This window comes from Phyllostomus discolor, chromosome 7 (assembly GCF_004126475.2).
Source record: "Phyllostomus discolor isolate MPI-MPIP mPhyDis1 chromosome 7, mPhyDis1.pri.v3, whole genome shotgun sequence".
In the NCBI taxonomy this organism is placed as follows: domain Eukaryota; kingdom Metazoa; phylum Chordata; class Mammalia; order Chiroptera; family Phyllostomidae; genus Phyllostomus; species Phyllostomus discolor.
This window is the reverse complement of record NC_040909.2, coordinates 51,079,759-51,101,192: the sequence shown is the minus strand read 5'-3', so window position 1 is coordinate 51,101,192 and position 21,434 is coordinate 51,079,759. Positions and strand designations below refer to the sequence as shown.

The 21,434-nt window shown below is 35.8% G+C and overlaps 1 protein-coding gene across 1 annotated transcript in view; it reads left to right on the top strand.

The window, feature by feature from the left end:
* The window catches only part of DENND6A (DENN domain containing 6A), a 54,443-nt gene that overhangs the window by 18,999 nt on the left and 14,010 nt on the right, over positions 1-21,434 (top strand). The window contains 13 exon segments of the mRNA XM_028518058.2: positions 299-411; positions 2,411-2,491; positions 8,339-8,444; positions 9,027-9,106; positions 10,189-10,251; positions 10,995-11,050; positions 17,527-17,537; positions 17,540-17,676; positions 19,217-19,241; positions 19,244-19,264; positions 19,267-19,309; positions 21,252-21,291; positions 21,293-21,347. Coding sequence (XP_028373859.1) covers positions 299-411; positions 2,411-2,491; positions 8,339-8,444; positions 9,027-9,106; positions 10,189-10,251; positions 10,995-11,050; positions 17,527-17,537; positions 17,540-17,676; positions 19,217-19,241; positions 19,244-19,264; positions 19,267-19,309; positions 21,252-21,291; positions 21,293-21,347 — 831 coding nt within the window.

The following is a 21,434-nucleotide window of genomic DNA, read 5'->3' as shown; positions in this document are numbered from 1 at the left end:
TACATACAAACAGTTTTTAAAATTTTTTAATTACATGGGGAAAATGGAATAGGAAAAATAATAGAGGGACTTACGAGTTCAAATGCATGTTTTACTAATGGCTTTGCCTCTAACCAGTGAAGATGACTTGGAGCAAGTCACTTGGACTCTTCATGATCTCCTCTTTTTCTTTTCTAAAACATGATAGAATGGATATAAATGGTTGCTAGGACCCCTGCCACTCTAACATTTGATGAAACTGGATAAATAAGTGTTATACTGTGCTATCCTTAATTTCTTTTATTTTTGTTTTCATTAGGTTGTCTTGGAGATACCCAGTTTTGTTTTAGATTTCGACAGTCTTCTGGCAGAAGGGTGTCACTGCATTGTTTCCTGGATCAATTTGACAAAGATTTACCAGTTTACTTAAAGGTTGGAAAAGTAGTAATAGAAGAATGTCCATGTGAGAGGAAACTTTAAAACTCAGTTACTTATTAAAGCATTCAGAAATATTTTGCGTTTGTTATATCAATATATCACACTGATGGATTCCCTAAGTCCGATTCATAAAGATTCAGTGTGTAAATGAAAGAGATTTCATAAAGTTACTATTCTTGAAACATAATGCCCATTGTGAATTATAGAAATTGATTTCTTTCATTTGTTAATAACTCTTTGTTCAGATGTGGAGGTAGGGTGGTACTTTACCGGTAAATATGAACCAGAGTCGAAGATTCCCTGTGGTAATTCCTACCTACTTTATGGTAGAATTATAATTCTCTTTTTGATTTTTTATTAAGTTTTGTTTTATACTTACTGTTTATTAAAAATAGTTTTAATGATTCAGAAGATTCCAGGGTGTAGGTTTCTATTTTGTAGTGTGCATGAAGAATATTTTCATCTGAATGTCCTATCAGACATTCAGTATGAACTTGACATAGTTTGCCTAAAATCAGCATTTACAGTTTACCTACTTTGTTCCACTAATTACAGGGACCCACTTTTAGTTAGCAAAGGTATTACCTTTGAAATATCTCTTATAGCCATCTTCTTCTTTCCATGATCTTTTACTATCACTATTAACATATTCCTTCAACTGATGTTAATAATAGCTACATTTATTAGAACTTTTTATATTCTAGGTGTTGTATTAATGAGCATATATTATCTCATTAGTCTTCCCTGTATTGCTCTGAGAGCATTCCTTTTACAGTTGAGGGAATTAAGGGCTGCTGAGGGTATGAAATTTGCCCAAAGACATTCCAATGCAGTATATCTTACACAGTGTTGCCAGCCAAAATGTACATATATATTACCTAAAGATAAATAAATCTAAAATGACCACCTATTATTTAATGAATAAAAAGCTACTTATCATTGCTATTTCCTTGTCCTCACTTTTTGGGCCTTCCAAAATAAGGCTTTTACTTTTCCAGTTTCCAACTTCATACCCTTTCTATATATACATGTGCCATATTTTAGCCAAAATGAACTACTTTTATCTTGCTTTTTCCTGGTATGGCTTGTATTTTTTTTGTGTCTCTTTGTTTTTGCTGAAACTCCTATACCTCTAAACCTGGAATGTCTTTGTTTAAATCTTATACATCCTTCAATGCCCAATTCAAAATCAGCTATCTCCATGAAGTCTTTACTGAGCCACATAGAGATAATCTCTTCTCCTTTGGCCTCTCTGTAACACTTTGTGCTTTTTTCATGGTACCTGTGCTCCTATTCCATAATGGTAATTTTTGTACTTTTCCCTTTGATATTGTGATCTCCTTAAGGAACTGTGTCTTATGCATCTTTCTGTTTTTCTCTAACACAATGCCTTGTTCAAAGTAGGTAGTCAATAAGTATTTATTTAAAGAATAACAAATAAGGAACTGGGCTATAATTTATTCTATGAGGATGTTAAAAGTTCTTAAGTTTTTTAGAATGTAATCACTTTTCAAATTGCATGTTGATAAACATTCCACTGTTTCATTATTATTGGGTAAAAATGTAACTAGCTATGTAAGATTCAGATTGGCACGTAATTCCTTTTATTTTCTCTCGAAATTTTATATTAGGATACCTCATTTTGTTAAGACTGACAAAGTGTGGGCAGGCCTTTAAAAAAATCTTATATAAGACATTGGGGAAAAACAATTTGATTGTTTCCTAACTCCCATTGACTAGTACAGATATGAATAAAGAACATAAGCAGAGTTAGTTATAGAGGGAAAACATGACTTTAGTATGATTATTTCATCTTTGTGCAAGTTAGCAGATTTTTATCTGGTTGTTATTGTCATGGTTATTGTTTGTTTTGGTGGAAAAGCGTAACTGGCTCTTTGTGTATACCTCATAACTCTATTCAGGTTTATAAGGGAACCTAATAATAGTAAAGAATGGCTATATATATAATTTTTTATTTGTCACTTTTTTATAGAAGGATCCTGCTTATTTTTATGGATATGTGTATTTCCGACAAGTTCGAGACAAAACTCTAAAACGAGGCTACTTTCAGAAGGTAATTTTCATAGATACTATAATAGAAAAAATATTTTTATATTGTGGTTAGAAAGATGGAAATTGTTAGAATGAATAGTCTTTGAAGCCTTTGACATTTTAAAACATACTAGAATTTATATTTCATCTTTATTTTTTAGGTTATAGAGACCTATACCTAGATTTTTACCTGCTATTGAATTTTACATTTCTGCTATCTCTGTACTAGATTCCTGACAATAAGTTATACCTTTTTATGAAACCATCAAAAGTCATAAGAATCTGCTTAATTTTTATATTTTAGAATAAGGGAAAGAATAAACAGTATAATATAGTTACAACTAATAAAAACCTGCAGTATCTTTTTTGAAGAGTCAATAAACATACCTCAGCAATATCTTAGACATAGTTTTTACTCTAAATATACAATCTTTTACTTTCTTAAAAAGATTAGTTGATTTCAGTTCATTCCCAGCTAATGGGACACACTTTACCTTTTGTAACTAGAATATGGCCTGAGCAGTAATTGGTGCTGGATGGAAAGGTAAAAAATAGTTTTTAAGAAAATAGATTTAAAAAATAAGATTCAATTTTATATCTAAAGTGATTAAACTATAAATTCACAATTTTTAAGTATGTGGCTATCACCACTGAACTCTAAATACTGGGGGGAGGTAGGAGAGGGCAAAGTAGAGATAAATGGTGATGGAAGGAACCTTGACTTGGGGTGGTAAGTACACAATACAATATACAGATGATGTATTTATAGAATTGCACCCTTGAAACCTATATAATTTTAAAAGTTTTAAATCCTCACTCAAGGGTATGTTTATTAATTAGAGAGAGAGAAACATCATTGTGAAAGAGAAACATCCATTGGTTGCCACCTGTATGCACCCCATCCAGGGATTGAAACTGCAACCTAGGTATGTGCCCTGACTGGGAATTGAACCCACAACTGTATTGGTGTATGTGACATTGCTCTAACCAACTGAGCCACCCAGCCAGGGTGAAACCTATATCATTTTAAAAAATGTTCCATAGGGGAGAAGGTTAAGATGGTGGCCTAGGTAAACAAGGCTTGCACCTTTGCACAACCACATCAAAATTAACAACTAAACCAGGGAAAACCATTATTCAGAAATGCCAGAAATCAAGCTGAGTGGGAATATAATTCCTATAACTACGGAATTAAAGAAGAAACCACATTGAGACTAGTAGGAGGGGTGGAGACACGGAACAAGTGGTCTCACATCCACGTGCAGTAGATAGAAATTAGGAGGTATATCTTGGAAGCTACAACAGGCCCCCCAGCTCAGGGTTCAAGTGCCAGAAAGATAAGTCCCCATAACTTCTGGCTGTAAAAACCAGTGGGGATTGAGGCTGTGAAAGATAAAAACTGGGATTCCCAGGCATCTCCTCTTAAAGGGCCCATGCACAGAATTACTCATATTCATTCCCTCTGAGCTCTAGCAACAGGGCATCAGCTTTTAAAGATACTAGAGGCATATGGGGAGGAACTGAAGTATCTGGGACCAGGGCAAGAGCCAGGGGGCAGCTTTCTCCCAAAAAGAACTGCTGGCAGAGGCCATTTTTCTTTTCTAAGCCTTCCCCCCACAGAGCTGGCAGGTGGGCACCATCTCTGACTCCATCAGCCTGTTCACCCCACACTGGTGATTCTCTGAGGCTTTGCCCCACCCAACTATGGGGTCTACCCAAGCTATTTCCATTGGCTTTCTCCTATGAATAGCTTTTCTTGGTTTTGCTTCAGATTTTCCTAAATCTTCTCAAATAAGCAGCATCTGTCCTCAGTGAGCTTGGTACATTTTGCTAAATAACCCCAGGCCTGGCACTTGGTAGCAGCTGGCCTTGGTTCACAGCTTGGCCTACCTTAGGTATCTCCAAGCCCAGTATAAATAGCAGCCATCTGCAGATAACTTTGTAGCTTATGCCAGGTCGTCTCAGATAGGACACAAGTAATGGCTGACCTTGGCCTGCACCTCCTGGGAAGCCCCAGAGCCTGCACCTGCAGTAGATAGCTACAAACCATGACAGAGTACCACCATTCAAGTACCTCAACAAGTGACACACTTAAGGTGGGAACTCAGTAGGCACCAGAGCCCTGAAGAAATAAGTTCTGCTCTGTGGAGTGGGCCCCCCTGCACAGTTGATCCTTAACAGTGGTCAGAGGTTGGTGGTTGTGGTCATAGCCAGTACTCGTAGCTGATCGGCCTGAGTAAATCCCTCCCATTGACTTGCCAGCAGCAATCAAGGCTCAACTACAAGAGGGGGGTATACACAGGCCACAAACTGGGTGCACCTCAAGTACGCAGCTTGGGTGATATGGGAAGCTGTGCCACTGAACCCTACAGAGCACCTACTGCATTAGGCCACTCTACCAAGACAGGGAGTTGTAGCCGCTCTACTAATACATAGAAACAAACTCAGGGAGGCTGCCAAAATGAGAAGACAAAGAAACATGGCCCAAATGAAAACAGAACAAAACTCCAGAAAAAGAACTAAATAAAATGGAGACAAGCAATCTACTAGATACAGAGTTCAGATGCTTGGTTATAAGGAATCTGAATGAACTTGGGGAAGAGCAAATGAACTCAGAGAACTTCAACAGCATAAAAGACATGAAAACCATAAAAAATAACCAGTCAGAAACAAAGGCTACACTAACTGAAATGAAGAACAACTCACAGGGAATCAACAGAGTGGATGACGCCGAGATTCAAATCAGCGATTTAGAATGTAAGAAAGCAAAAATCACCCAATCAGAACAGTTAGAAGAAAAAAAGAAACTTAAAAAAATGAGGATAGTGTAAGGAGCCTCTGGACAACTTCGGATGTACCCATATTCTCACCATGGAGGTGCTTGGAAGAGAAGAGAGCACGAAATTGAAAACCTATTTGAAAAAATAATGATAGAAAAACCTCCCTAATTTGGTGAGGGAAATAGACATGCAAGTCCAGGAAGCACAGAGAGTCCCAAATAAGGAGAATTCAAAGAGGCCCACACCAAGACTCACCATAATTAAAATGCCAAAGGTTAAAGAGAGAATCTTAAAAGCATCAAGAGAAAAACAATTAGTTACCTATAAGGAGTTTTCCATCAGACTGTCAGCTGAATTCTGAAAAGAAACTTTGCAGACTAGAAGGGATTGGCAGAAAATACAGTGATGAAATGCAAAAACCTACAACCAAGATTACCCAGTAAAGCTATCATTGAGATTCAAAGGGCAGATAAAGAACTTTCCAGACTAGGAAAAAATTGAAGGAGTTCATCACCACCAAACCATTATTCTATGAAATGTTAAAGGGACTTTTTAAAGAAAATGAAGATCAGAACTATGTGCAATAAAATGGCAATAAATGCTTATCTACCAACAATTGAATCTAAAATAAATAGAAGCAGACAAGCAGAACAGATCCAGAATCATAGATGCAGAGAATATTTTTAAGTATTTTGTATTGATTATGCTATTACAGTTTCCTCAATTTTTTCCCCTTTATTCCCCCTCCACCCTGCCCCCCCCAAATCCTCCAGCATTCCCCCCTTCCCCTTAGTTCATGTCTATGGGTTGTACACGTAAGTTCTTTGAGTCCTGTGTTTCCTATACCATTTTTTATTTCTCCCCATCTATTTTATGACTACTAAATATGCTTCTTCTTCCCTGTACCTTTTCCCCCCTATTCCTCCCTTCCCCCTCCCCACTGAACTCCCTCTGTGTGATGTCCATTTCTATGGTTCTGTTCTTGTTCTGGCTGTTTGCTTATTTTTGCTTTTATTGTTTTTCTTCTAGGTTCATTTGTTGATAGTTGTGAGTTTGTTTTTATTTTATTGTTCATATTTTTTATCTTCTTTTTCTTACATAAGTCCCTCTAACATTTCATAAAATAAGGGCTCAGTGATGATGAACTCCTTGAACTTGACCTTATCTGGAAAGCACTTTATCTGCCCTTCCATTCTAAATGACAGTTTTGCTGGATAGAGCAATCTTGGATGTAGGTTTTTACCTTTCATGACTTGGAATACTTCTTTCCAGCCCCTTCTTTCCTCCAAGATTTCTTTTGAGAAATCAGCTGATAGTCTCATGGGAACTCCTTTGTAGGTAACTGCCTCCTTTTCTCTTGCTGCTTTTAAGATTTTCTTTTTGTCTTTAATTTCTTTGGGACTCTCTGGGCTTCCTGGACTTCCTGGAAGTCTGTTTCCTTCAACAGATTGGGGAAGTTTTCCTTCGTTATTCAAGTAAGTTTTCAATTTCTTGCTGCTGTTCTTCTCCTTCTGGCACCCCTATTAATTCGGATATTGGAACGTTTTGGGTTGTCCCAGAGAGTGAGTCTTCAGCCTCTCTTCATTTTTTGAATTCTTGTTTCTTCTTTTTGATCCAGTTGGATGTTTACTTCTTTCTTATGTTCCAAATCATTGCTTTGAATCCTGGTTTCTTTCTTGTCACTGTTGGTTCCCTGAATATTTTGCTTTATTTCATTTGTTCTTTAATTTTTCGACCAAGCTTAATCAGCTCTGTGAGCATTTTGATTTACCAGGGCTTTAAATTCTTCATCAGATAGGTTGGCAATCTCCTCATCACTTAGTTCTGAAGCTTTGCTCTGTTCTTTCATTTGGGCCATATTTCTTTGTCTTGGTTCAGCTAATAGGTTGTAAGGGGGCAGGGCCTTAGGTATTCACCCAGGCAGGGCAACTCTCTTTGCTGTGCTACCTGTGTGGGAGGGGCCAGAGGGGGAACAGTGCAGCTTGCCTGGTTGTCTCTAGCGCACTTTCCGTCAGACTCCGATAGACTGAAAGTATCTCTCACTGGGGCAACCCCACCCTTAGCTCACAGTCAGCTCTGAGTCTTGGTTTCTCCCCTTAAGTCAGTCCCTTCCTCACAGCTTTGCAGAGCTCAGCAGTTAGCCCCACCCCCCAGCTGCCTCACTGGCAGGCTTTTCTGAGTTGGCCAAGCCGTCCTTTGCCTTACCAGTCTGGTTGTTCTGGTTGATTTTTTCTTTAATTCCTTGGTTGTTAGAGTTCCGTGCAGTGTGATTTTATGGCAATTTTGTTTGTTTATTGATTTTAGATTGGTCATTATCCTCCTTTTGGTTGTGCGAGTTAGCAAAGGGTTTCTACCTATGTCTCCATCTTGGCCAGAACTCTGATGCAGAGAATATTTTGATGATTGCCAGATGGGAGAGGGGCTGGGAGGATCAGGGCAAAAAAGGTGAAGAAATTAAGAAGTACAAATTGATAGTTACAGAATAGTCATGGGATGTAAAGTTCCAAACAACATATAAGCATGACCCATGGACGTGGACGGTGGTGTGGGGATTGCCTGAGGGAGAGGGGTGGGTGCTAAAGAGGGAAAAGATGGGACAGCTGTAATAGCATAATCAATAAAATATAATTTAATAAAAACCTCTATCATTTTATTAACCAAAGTCACTGCAATAAATTCAGTAAAAAATAAAAAATAGCCATAAGTCTTAGTTTGAAAAAAACATCACTTTTGACCTTTTCTGAAAACAAGAATTCACCTAGCTAATTTCTCTTTTGCCGATAACAATAGGCTAGGCTTTGGAAATTATCTGTAACAGTATTCTGTTTATAGTAAATTCTTTTTTCTGGGAAATGCATTTCTGTGAATATACTTTTATGTTCTTAAAGTATAGTAATAAGTTAAAACTTTTTGCATTCTGTAACTAGTTTTATGTTCCCTTTAAACCATCTACTGGAAAAGCCTTTGTATTTCAAAATTCATACTTTTTGTTGAGTTTAGCTTGTTAGTAATTGATTATATAAGAAATGACAAACTTAAATTATAATCATTAGGAAATTTAAAAAAACATTGTTTCTTTTTCCCTCCAGTCCTTGGTTTTGATCAGCAAACTACCTTATATTCATTTTTTTCACACTGTGCTCAAACAGATTGCACCAGAGTATTTTGAAAAGAGCAAACCTTATTTGGAAGCAGGTAAGTTAAACATTGTGTGATTTAAGTACTTTATGAAGGAGTTTTAAAAATTTTACTGGAAATGATCTGATAAAAATTGACTTCAAAATTAGTTAAGAATAACTAGCTCTTAACTAGAGAGAGATGTAATACTATTCTTCTGATATCTTTCCTAAACATATCAAAGACTATCATTTATTATCTCCTTTTGTATCATAGGCTAATAATGAATACTGAGTTGACTCACTGCTATTAAATAGGAATTCTTATGTTACTTGATACAGGGAGAAGGCCTCTGCCAGGTGGTGTGCTTTTGTAGCTGATTTTAGTAGTAATAAATGTATAGAAAAACTTCCTTTAAGCCAATTATTCTGTTGCTTTAACAAATTTATTGACCAGTTTATATCCTAGAATAGGTGTATTTCTGGTGAAGTGTAAGATATTTGCACTACTTTTACTTTACTTTTTACCCTTTATCTTCCATCCTTCCTGGTATGTTTTTCTTGCTCTATGGAAAGTAGAGTTTTAATTTCTAATATGCTATTTTTCATATTTTAATATTTCTATTTATACTAAGGAAGTATTTTACTATGTTTTTTTCAGCTTGTAATGATGTTGATCGATGGCCCGCCCCAGTGCCAGGGAAGACATTATACCTGCCTATTATGGGGGTAGTAATGAAGGTAATAGCTTATATTTCATTTGTCTCCTTTTAAAAGATCTCTAGGACATTCACACATGAGTTTTGCTTTTTAACTTCCTAATAACATTCAGTCTGTTATTGCTTTCACTAGGATTTGGTTTTTCTTTTTTTTTATGTGAAGAGTTACGGAGATACCACAATTCATCATGCTGCACAGAACCATTAGTCAGACAATTCCAGGGGCCACTGACACCATCATCCTGTAGAATTTGCATAAGGAGTTCATTCTTATATAATACTTGTGAATGTAAATGCCACCTAAAATTCTTCTATGCCATGGCCACCAGAGATGAATGGTATTGCAGAATACGTGTAGAATTGAGTATGAATTACCTAAAATTAAAAGAAATTAGGAAAGCCACTGGTTTTTAGTCTCAAATGGTCTTAACATATAATGTTAGACCAAACATGTCCATCCTAGGGTATTGTTCTCTATTAAGTGTTCTTTCTTTCATTTTTATAAATCAATTAGCATTTTGCTCTTGGGCTTTGTATGAGTGTGATCTGAGGGCTTTTGCAATTCGTTTTCATGTTGGACTTATTTTTGTCTATGCTCTCTCTTTAAATGTGCCCATTTCTATAGGAGCTGTGTTTCGTTTTTTCCCTTAGAAATCATCAAAAGTATTACTTGCCGTTCTGGGTTCAGCATTCTCATGGTTTCCTATGATATTTATTCCATAGTTTGCAAAGCTTGAGAGGGTGTGTTTGGATGTGTATATTAATGAAGCAAATATTGGAACAATAAACAGGAAGTGGTATAAAGTTGATGTCCTGTTTTCTGTGTTTCAAGATATTTGCTTCTCATTAAATTAGTAATTTCTGTGTGTATGGGAGTGTGGAGACCTTGGTTCACTTACTTCTGCTGTGACTGAAAATAAGTATGACTTTATTTTTTAATTTGATATAAATACTTTGTTTTTATGGGTTTTTAGGCATTGCTGAGTGTAGCTTTTTAGCAGCAGGATAGAGCACTTCTGCTCCCTCATTGTAGTGGGACTGGCAAATTAGAGAAAGGACATTCATTCTTTTGTTGCCCATGTTAATTTCTTTTTTCTCTTTAAGGTACGGATTCCCACATGTCATGACAAACCTGGGACAACTCAAATAGCACAGTTAACTCAGCAGGTACTGTGGTACTGTGATACAGTAATTCAGCACATAGAGTCTCTTTAACAGCAATTTTAAACTAGCAAATGCAGTTTTTTGGGTTTAAATACACTTCTGAATATCACTGAAATATCCTAATAAAGTTTTTAAATGAATTGATAATAAATTTCCTGATATTTTTCTTGTTCGTTCTCTAGTAGATACTGTCAAGAACTCAGAATTTATACTGTGATTATAAGGACAAGGGGAAAGTAAATACTATTCTTCAACAAGATTTAATTCTAACAAAGCTTCTTAAAGAATGGTCAGCAGTCTTATTTTTAGGAAGCTTAGTCAAAAGGATTCTGTAGTTACTGCCTTTCATTTTTCCCCTAGCTATATCTGTTTATGGGTGGGGTTGAATTTATCATTTGAAACAGGACTCCCATTGTTCTTTGAATTGAATAAAATGGAGAGCAGAAGGAAGCTAATTTTGCCTGTTACATATATCAACTAGTATTATGTTACCATTTCATATAGTTGTGAATTAATCTGACTATTTGAGTTAATGCTTTAACCATAGAATTTGTGTTTCATTGACCTTCTGCTGTGTTGGGGGAGATTGGTTAAGACACATTCTCTTTGTGGCTTCTCTTCGAGGAAGAGAATCTTATAAGATAGACAGGGGAATATGCTTATTGATCATGAGATAAATAGCCATATTTTAAAAATCTATTTCTGTAAATTTTAGTGACATCTCTTTTTTCTTTTCTATATCTTAGGCAGACACACACATATCTGTTATTTTACCTACTGTTCATGAGGTAGATCTTTTCAGGTAAAGAGTAAAAAATTTTAATTGCTTTTCTCATTGCTTTGTGATGTTAATTTCCTTAGAAAATGTATGTTCTTATATGAAATCTGTAAAAAATTTGGAAGAAAATAATCATTATGTTTCATATGTTATAAATCAGTGGTTTGTCCATGACTGCCTATTGGGAAAATTTGGATATGGATTGGGATATATTACATGGTAGAAATAAATTGTTTCGGGTTGATGTGAGAATGGTATTGTAATGATGTAAAAAAAAGTGCACTTTTTTTTGGAGATGCATTTTAAAATATTTTGAGGTGAAATATCATGAAGTTTGTGTTTTAAAGTACTTCAGTAAGAGAAAATAATTGAAGTAAAAATGGCAAAATATTGTCAACACTAGATGATATACATAAAGTGGCTCTTACACTATTATCTTTATTTTTTCTGTATGTTTGAAACTTTTCAAAATGCAAAATAATAAAAACAGAGATCTAGCAGTTTAAAAAAAAAGAAGGAAAAAGTACTGATGTTTATGCTTTACACAGAGTGGCTAAATAAGAATCTTTGGATTGGAGAAAGAAGGGTGGGGGAGAGAGAGAGAGAGAGAGAGAGAGAGAGAGAGAAACTTCAATTTATTCTACTTACCTATGCATTCATTGGTTGATTCTTGTATGTGCCCTAACTGGGGATTGAACCCACAACCTAGGTAACTGGGACAACACTCTAACCAACTAAGCTACCTGGCCAGGGACAAATGGGTTTAGGTTGGATTTACTTTATATGTGGCTTTTGTGTGTATGAGTGTGTGTGACCTTCCAACTACGTGGAATACTGCTTCAAAGATTGATTAATTTTATATGTTAGATTTGTTTTATATACTGACCCTAGTACAGCCTAGTAATCCCACTTTTAGGTATTTACCCAATAAAAATGAAAACATATCTACATAAAGACCTGTGTGCAAATGTTTATAGTGGCTTTATATACCAGCCTAACACTGGTAAATGGATAAACAAAATGAGATATATGCATGCACATGACTACTACTTAGCAGTTAAAAAAAAGAATGAAGTATTGATGTAGTCAGCAACATAGATGATTCTGAGAAGCATTATGTTTAGTGAAAAAAAGCTAGATTTTAGAGAGCTACTTACTGAATGTTTACGTTTATACAGTAAAAAGCAAAAGTATAGGGACAGAAATCAGATTAGTGGTTGCCTGGGAGTGGGAGAGGGAAATAGACTACAAAAGGGATGAGAAAATCTTGGGGGATCATGGAACTTTTGTATCTTTGGTAAGGGTGAATTTTACTTTATATAAGCTATGAATCTTAAAAACAAATTAATTTTCTTTAAAAAATAAGTGTAGCATTCTTACAATGCAAAGGGGAAATGTCCCCCAAATAAATGAAAATAACAGGAAATATATACTAAGAGGGATTCATACTATTAATAGTTTTGTTACTTAATTCATTAAGGAATAAACTGAACAACTGGCAAAGTTAATATAGAATTTAGTTACCAGACATGTTTTCTTTTGAACTACTAGGTATAAAAGTTTTAATGCTTTTTTATCATCAATCATCTTTGCTTTTGTAGTAATTAATTCCACTACTAACACCTTTGAAGAGTATGTGTCTTTTCTCCTGAATAGACATGTACTTCATATACATGTTATTTTTTAAAAGAACAAGTTAGTATGTTGTTTTTTAATTTTTGTTATTCAAGAGGTGAGAAAACCAAACTCTGAAGAATAATAGCCTTACATAGAGATAGTACCATGCCAAGCACTTACTGTTATATCTGATGATGGATTAATGCTTTATCCATGACAACACTATTTTGTGTAGGTAGAGCTTACATTTACCTTGGTAGTGTAAATGAGAGTTTAAATGGTTATCAGTTATATTGAAGGTAGTATTTTATACCAAGACAGAGCTTGTGACCAAAGGACAGACCTGGAAAGATGTTTGAAGTTGAAAGACAGATGCAGTTGAATGTGGGAGCCAGTTTCCCTCCTTTCACCACATCAAGGCTTGCTAAACTACTGCTACTTCAGGGACGATGCCTTTGGTTTTTATCTCTCTGTTGATCACAGAAATAGTCTTCTCATTTAGTTTTTAAGTTGAGCTTGGAATTCAGAGACAGTTTTCGTCAAAAGAAACGGATACCCTCTTGTCTAGAGTCCAGGACATTTCACTTCATGATTATTTACTGACTTACTGACTTCTTTGCACAGCAAGAGGCATGTAAGTTACGTGTCCCCTTTTTCCCTCCCCTAACTGTGGATCAAAAATATTTTTTAAAAAAGTTAAGTTGTAGCACTCTGGTTTCTCTTCAAATCACACAAATCTTTTGCATTTTTAAAAAAGTTATGTTGTTGCTGATTAGTACTATATAGTTAGGCCTATGATGATTGCATGTGTACTGAACATATGTAGACTAAACAAAATACTGTAACAACTATTTACATGGAATTTATATTATATTATTATAAGTAATCTAGAGATAATGTATGTGAGAGCATGTGCATAGGCTACATGCAAATACTATGCTATTTTATATAATGGACTTGATCATCTATGGATTTTGGTATCTGCAGGGGTCATGGAATCGATCCCCCATCAATACCGAAGGACAACTGTGTACATGTATTTAAAATAGAAAAAATATATTTAAAGTTATATGTAATATATATAAAATTTTGAAACAACCACAAATTTACAGAAAACTGCTAAGTGCAGTACAGAAGACTTTTTCCCTGAACCATTTGATTTTACATTGGAAACCTGATGCCTTATCACCCCTGAATACTTAAGTGTCTGTTTCCTATAAATTAGGACACAATGCAACCATCAAAATTGGAAAATTAACATTGATAGATTAATATCATCTAATACTAAGATGGCATGCAAATATCAACAGTTGTCACAATAATACTTACTTGAGAATCATCTGTAGTATTTAGTTCTCATGTCTCTTTAGTTTCTGTCTTTTAGTCTGGCATGGCTCTTCAGTCTTCCTTTCATGCTTGCAACCCTGACATTTTTGTGGATTACAGGACAGTTATTTGATGATTCAGGTTCTGCATCTTTAGTAAGGAAGAAGCACATAAGTTTGGCTTCTTTGTTACTGATTATGTTCACTTTGATCACTTGATCAAAGTGGTCGTCTCTGCCTTGGCTGGTGTGGCTCAGTTGGTTGAAGCATTGTCCCGTAAATGAAAGGTTGTTGGTTTGATCCCCAGTCAGGGCACATACCTACGTGTGGCTTCCTCCTGGTTGTAGCACATATGGGAGGCAACTGATGGATATTTCTCTCTTGCTCCAGTGTTTCTTTCTCTCCCCTCTCCCCTCTCTGTAAAAGCAGTGAAAAAAGTGTCTGTGGGTGAAGATAAAAAATAAAATTGAAGTGGTGTTCTCTAAGCTTCTTCATCGATAAGTATTCTTTTTCCTTGTAATTAATACTTGTAATTAAGTATTTTGTGGGGAGATACTTTGAAAGTATGCATATTAGTTATTTATTGCTGTATAATTCAGTATCCCAATACTTAGAATCTTGAATGAACAAACATTATTTCACACAGTTTCTGAGGGTCAGGAATCTGGGAAATGCTTAGCAGGATGGTTCTAGCTCTGGATCTGTTACATGATTGCAGTCAGGATGTCAGCCGAGGTTTAGTAAACATGACAACTGGGCCTGGAGATCTGCTTCCCTAGATAGCTTACCTTACTTGGCTGTTAGTGGATGGAGGTCATAGTTCCTTGTTGCTCTTGGCAGGAGGCCTCATTCCTAGCCATGTATGCTTCTGCAAAGGGCTACTTGAATGTTCTCACATCAGCAGGTGACCTGAAGGAACGCTGAGGCCACAATGACTCTTATGACCTAGCCTTCAAAATTGTACATTGTCACTTTACCTTATTCTGTTCATTACCTGTGAGCCACTAATTTAGCCCATACCTAAGAAGGGGAGAATTAGGCTCCATGTTTTAAAAGGAGTGTCAGTAAATTTGTAGAAATATTTTAAAACATCACAGTATTTATGTGTATCTGTGTGGGCTTTCTATTTCCTGTTTTATTCAACTGGCTATTAAAATCCAAAGTTGTCATCTATTTTGATCTTCAGATTATCCCCACTTTGACGTTGACGAGTGAGAACCATTTCAACCTGGCCTCTCTTTTTTTGACATATTCTTGTCATTTTTTAAACACCTTCTTGCTTTCTGGTGTAAGATGTTTAAGACTTATTTTTTAATTAAAAATTGATATGTAATTCACATTCTGTCATATTTACTCTTTTAAAGTATATAATTCAGTGGCTTTTAATTATCACAAAGTTGTGTGACTATCACTACTACCTAGTTCCAGGATATTTTCATCACTTCAAAAAGTAACCCTGTACCTATATTAATACTTACTCCCCATTCTCTATTTCCCAGCTTCTGGTAATCACTGATCTACTTCCCATCTCTATGGATTTGTCTATTCTGGACAATTCTTATAAATACAATCATACAACATGTAGCTTTTGGTGTCTACCTTCTTTCACTTAGCATATTGTTTTCATGGTTTATTTATACAGTAGCATGAATTATTACTTCATTCTTTTTGTGGTTGAATAATTTTCCATTCTATGGATATATATCACATTTTGTTTATTCATTAATTCATTGAAGGACATTTGGATGGTTTCTTACGTTTTGGCTATAATGTATAATGCTACTATGAACTTATGTCTTTGTGTGAACATTTATTTTAAGTTCTCTTGGTTTCCAAGATTGTCTTTTGTTTTCTCTTGCCCACTGCCAGAATCAGCTATTTCTCCAAAGAGCTTTGGCTTTTTTTTTTTCCCCCAGTGGAGACTTAGAAGCCAAGAGTTGGTCATTAGTTGTGCTTATTGCTATTGGATATCATTGGTTTTAGGCCATTTTAGTAACCAGTGCTAAGGAATATTATATATATGTGTGTATATATATCTGTAAATGCATGCATACTTGCATATTCATATATATGTGCATCTTTACACACATATTTATGTCTATTCCATATATATTGAAAACCATAAAGTCACAGTAATACCCGCCATCCCAATTCAGCATGACAGGGTTCACTCTAGTTTTCTTCCTTTCCATATGTGTATTTCTATTCTCTGAGTAACTACTGCCTGTCATTCTTAATTATTTGATCAGTCCCCTGTTGGTAACTAATCTCCCTCTCTGCTGCAGCCCTCTTCTGTGAAAATGCCTCTTTTAACCTCTCTTGGGCTCTGACACTCTAGACCCACCTGCCCTTCTTCATGGACACCCTCTGTATCCTGTTCAGGCTCTATTCCATGCCAAATTGACCCCCACATGGTTATGCTCCTATCCTGGTCAGGGTTCCATATCCCACACTAGGCTACCTCTCCATTTGGATCCCACCTTCACCCTGCTTGTACTCTGACTTCTTCTGATGCCAGTCCAATGCTCATATGGATATTCCTTATCCTGCTTGTGCTCCTGCACCTCACTCTAGGCCACCTTCCATGTGGACATCCTCATTTCCCTGCTCTGACACCCCACTGTAAATAACCTCCTCAACTTCCTATGGCTCTGATATTCCACACTACACTGCCCCTTCATGTCCCTTGCACTTCCTGGACTCTCACCCGAACCAGAGCACCTTCACACATTTATACCTCACCACATTTGGATTCCAGTCGCCACCCCCTCCACCTGGATGTCTACCTTATCTCAAAAAAACCCTGACTCTCCCTCTCTGGGCCAACATGTCTCTCTTTCCCTCTGGCAGAGATTCCTACCATGAACTGTGCTGTGCTTTAGGATTGAATTGTTTAGGAAGGGAAGAGGAAAAAGAGCTCTTTGCCTTATCTTGAACTATAACTGTTGTTGGTTTTTTTTTTTTGCACTTCCTTCACATTTGTCTCCTTTTCTTTGAATAGTTAAAATTAGCTTTTTCTAATTTCCATCTCACAAATTTATTGCTATTTTTGTACTTAAATGTCATTCTTTTCCTTTTTTTAAAAAAATATGTTTCCAGCTAGGTTGACTGGTTATAATTTTTATAAGTAGATAAGTATTTTTTCCCTAAGCTACTATGAAAAATTATTACCCTGTCAGGAAGAAATTACTAAATAAGTAAAAGTTGCCAATGTCTGAGGCTAATTCATATACCAGAGTTTTATCCTGATAGACTTCCACCTAATTCCAAGGTTGCTATAAAAATATGCAGCATTTTTGTATGAGGAAAGACAGATGTCTAGGAAATCATTGTGTGTTAGTATTAGATCTCCCACTTGTGATATGTTTTCATCATTTTTTAATATGGAAAGCATTTGCTTTTAAACTAAGCATCACCATATTTCATATGAATTGTATATCAGATCAAGGTGCAAATAGCTGGAAAATTTATATCAGTGTGAAGTTTTAGGATGATTATGTAAGAACTCAACAAGTTGGTTAAATAAACCGTATTTCTACTGTGTAAACAACCTTTCAGGTGCTTCTGCCCAGTTTCCTTCATAGTCAGATGCTTTGGGAGCTGGTACTGTTGGGGGAGCCCCTTGTGGTCATGGCACCATCACCTTCAGAGTCTTCAGAGACTGTACTGGCACTTGTAAGTGAGTATATATGTATATGGTTCATTATGGTGATACTCGCAGCGCTTTCCCATATGTTACATGTTTGTGTGTCCATTGCATTTATCCACACAACAGCCTTGTAAGAAGGTAGTGCTCATTATAGCACCAATTGATGGATGAGAAAATTAATTCAGGCTTCATGAGGGCTCGAACCATGTTCTTGATTTTCTGCACAACAAGCACATTCATTCACTTACACCCATGATTTTTCAACTGTTGTGCTGCAAGAATTTTAAAAACATGCAATACCTGACCATTTAGTTGAGGACACTGACCTCTTTTCCCTTAGATGGTTAAATTAAAAATGATTAACAGCCGATACAACAGTAGTCATGAGGTTGTGAACGAATCTAAATTATACCAGCCCTCTCCTCGAGAGCACAACCAGTGCCTTTCCTTTCCCCCTCTTCTTCCCCCGCAGGCACATGTTACTGTTGCCTTTCCCTCTCCTTAAACTCCATGGGCTCTTCGTTTGCTTTTGTAACTTGTTTCCTTGGGCCTATGGAGCCCAGGGGGCTCACTTCTGTTACCTCTGTAACTTCCTAAATAAACTTTCTCTTATAATTTGAAAAAAATAATTCTGTTTTGTCAGATTGGTTAAAAAATATTGGGTTGGCAAAAGTCTATATGTTTTTTTTCTATAAAAATAAACACATTTTTCATTTTCACAAATAACTTTATTGATTTGGATATTGAGTATGTTGGCTATCTCCCACATGGTATCACATTGATGTTCTTAGTCAATGTCTTGATTTGATTGCCATCAACTTCAACTGGTCTACCTGACTGTGAAGCATTGTCAGAGAGAAATCTCCAGCATGAAACTTTGCAAAAACACTTGTAACATGTTTGATCAGTCACAGCACCTTCTCCATACACTGTACAAATCTTTTTATGCGTTTCAGCTGCGTTTTTACCTTCCTTGAAATAATAAAGCATAATATGCCAGAACCATGTATATTTTCTTCCATTTTCAGTGTTAAAATGGTACTACACAAAAATTCACCAATTTTGATGTTTTTTTTAAATGCATGCTGATATGACAGCTCTCATGATACAGTCTAACAAAATTGTTTGAATGAGCTTAAAGACAACTAGACACTACTAGAGCTATCTTATGGCAAAAACCAAATGAACTTTTTAGCCAACCCAATATAGTATATTTTTTGGTGTGCTGCAGGATTCTAGTATTAGCTTATATGGGCCATGAGATGAAAATGATTGAAAATGCTGACTTACATGAAGTTGGTATCTGATAATAAATTAGTTGCATGAATGGTCAGTGTCTCAGAAAGGTAAAAACTAGTCAATGACAGAACCAGAATTTCATCCCATCTTCTGCCCCCAGTCCCAGTGTTGTTTCAGTATGCCATTTCACATTATATATTTCCATTTGCTTTCTAGTTTTCTGAAATGAGTTTACCATTTATTGAAGTACATTAAATTTCCTATTGGGGGTATATTGTGTATATGGATGCTTTATAGTACTTGAGCATGGCCTTTAATTTTTGTGTCCTTTTGTTTTTATATATTCTCCTTGCTCCCAAGCGTATTTCTCCACTGAAGTACTTCAGTGATTCCGACCTTATTTCACTATACTGATAGTGAATTCAAAGAATATACTACCCGTACTCAAGGCCCCGTAAGTAAACAAAGAGTGCTTCTTATTAAGCAATTATAAACCTTTATAAACAATTATATAAAATAATTTTTGGTAATAACTTTTAAAAGTTTAAAATTTTGAACTTATTGCAGATTGATTTTATAGAGGAAGGTTTAAGGAGCTGCTGGCTTACATTTTAAGTCACTATCTTATTTTCCTTGATTATTAGTGGGAGCTGTATTCTCATTAGTGGCCATCTGGCTGTACTTTCAGTTTGTCTTCCTTTAATACTTCAGGACTTCAAATCAGTTTTCTTCTTCCTGCTCTGTACTTCTTTTTCCTTCCTCTTTGTTGAATCTGTATGTAAACATGAGAATTCTTTCTAGTCTGTAAATAGGGGAAAATTATCTTACCCTTCCCCTTTTAGCTCCTGCTATATTACTTGCCTTCTTTTCATAGATAAGTGTCTAGGGTAAACAAAATAATAATAACCATTTCTTGGTTTCCTGGGAGCTTCTCAGTCCATTGCAGGTGATTTCTCCATCTCCACTGAAGTTGTTCTTGATGAAGTCAGCAATTCCCATCTCCCTGCTTGATCCAGTGGGTATATTATTGCCCCATTTTTTTCTGCTTTCCCTTTCTTGTAACATTTAAGATGTTGACCTTGAAAATATTTTAATCCCTGCTACCACTCTCACCTGGTTGTCTGGTGGCACATCTCACTATCCTGTGCAGTCTTTTCTTTCTCTGGTGACCCCTTAGGTGTTGGTGTTCTCCAGTGTTGTGTTTGGGTTCTGATTTCAGACTAATGATTTTTTTCTGTACAATCTTATCTGTACCCACAGCTTCTGTTAAAACCTTATACTGATGACTGAAGTTTATGTTCCCAACCAAGATCTGTATAAGGTCCAGGTCTGTACATCCAGGTTTAATTTATTTTTAACCACATTGCTACGTGGACATCTTAATGGCAACTGAAATAAAACACATTCAAACTGAATTCTTTCTGTTCTTCTTTTTCTTCAGAAATCCCAGGCCTCTTACCATTTTTCATGAACAGTAACACTTTTTGTTTAGCTATCAAAATCTAGATTGTCATAAATTTCTCCTTGATATGGTGCACGTTGTTTTACCAACGGGCTGAATTGTGTCAATTCAGTATCCTAAAATAGTTTCTTATAGCATATTATTTTCTTTCCAAACTCTCTTCCCAGTCCTACTGTCTTTTTATCATATTTGCTGTTGCTTTTTTCTCAAACCTCTTTCCTTCCTTGTAGGGTATTGTCTGAATATTCCCCAAAGTAACTTTTCTAATAGGTATATTTTGATTCACGTGGCATTTCTGTACTCAGTTCTCTAGAAGCTTTCATTTGCCTACCAGATAACATTTAAACTTCTTAGCATATTAACTTGGTACTTAGTGATCTGGTCAGCATATGCCCAATTATTGTTATTTCTGACTAGTCATCTTTCCTGCTTTGTGCTTTAAGAATGCTGAAGTGTCCGTAGTTCTACAAATAGATCATGATCTCACTTCACTGCTTTGCACATACTCTTTATTCTCATGCATCACGTTTACCATCTTTATCCACTTGGCAGAGACCTCCTACTCATCTTTCACATCTTGTGCGAATGTCATCCATTTGAGGAGGTCATCCTTTAATCCCCAGTAGACATAGTGTCTCCTTTGTAATTATTGTACATTTTATACTACCTTCACTGTCTTATGATTTCTAGCATCATAATTTAGTATATATATCCTTTTAACTCTGTAATTTTAGAAAGACTGTGTCTTTCATCTTTATATGCCCAGTGCTAAACATGGTATCTGACATGTAGTTCATATGTAATACATTGAATGAAAGAAAAGGTAATCTGTTTATTGTTCACTTAGAGGAAATTATAAACTTTTCTTCACTGATGGAATGTTCATCTTTTTTCTCACTTTTTTAAATTTTATTTTATTTCATTTTTATGTAGGCCTTCAGTCATATTAGGAGTAACCAACCCCTTTTTTGCAAAAAACACTTCAGCACTGGCCACACATTATTCGAATAGGAGACCTTAAACCAGCAGGTAAAGTATAAATTCAGTGTTCTGCTTTTTTTGTGTGTAATGTTGCTGAACAGGTTTATTTCTTCCCCTTTGTTTTAATTTTTTAGT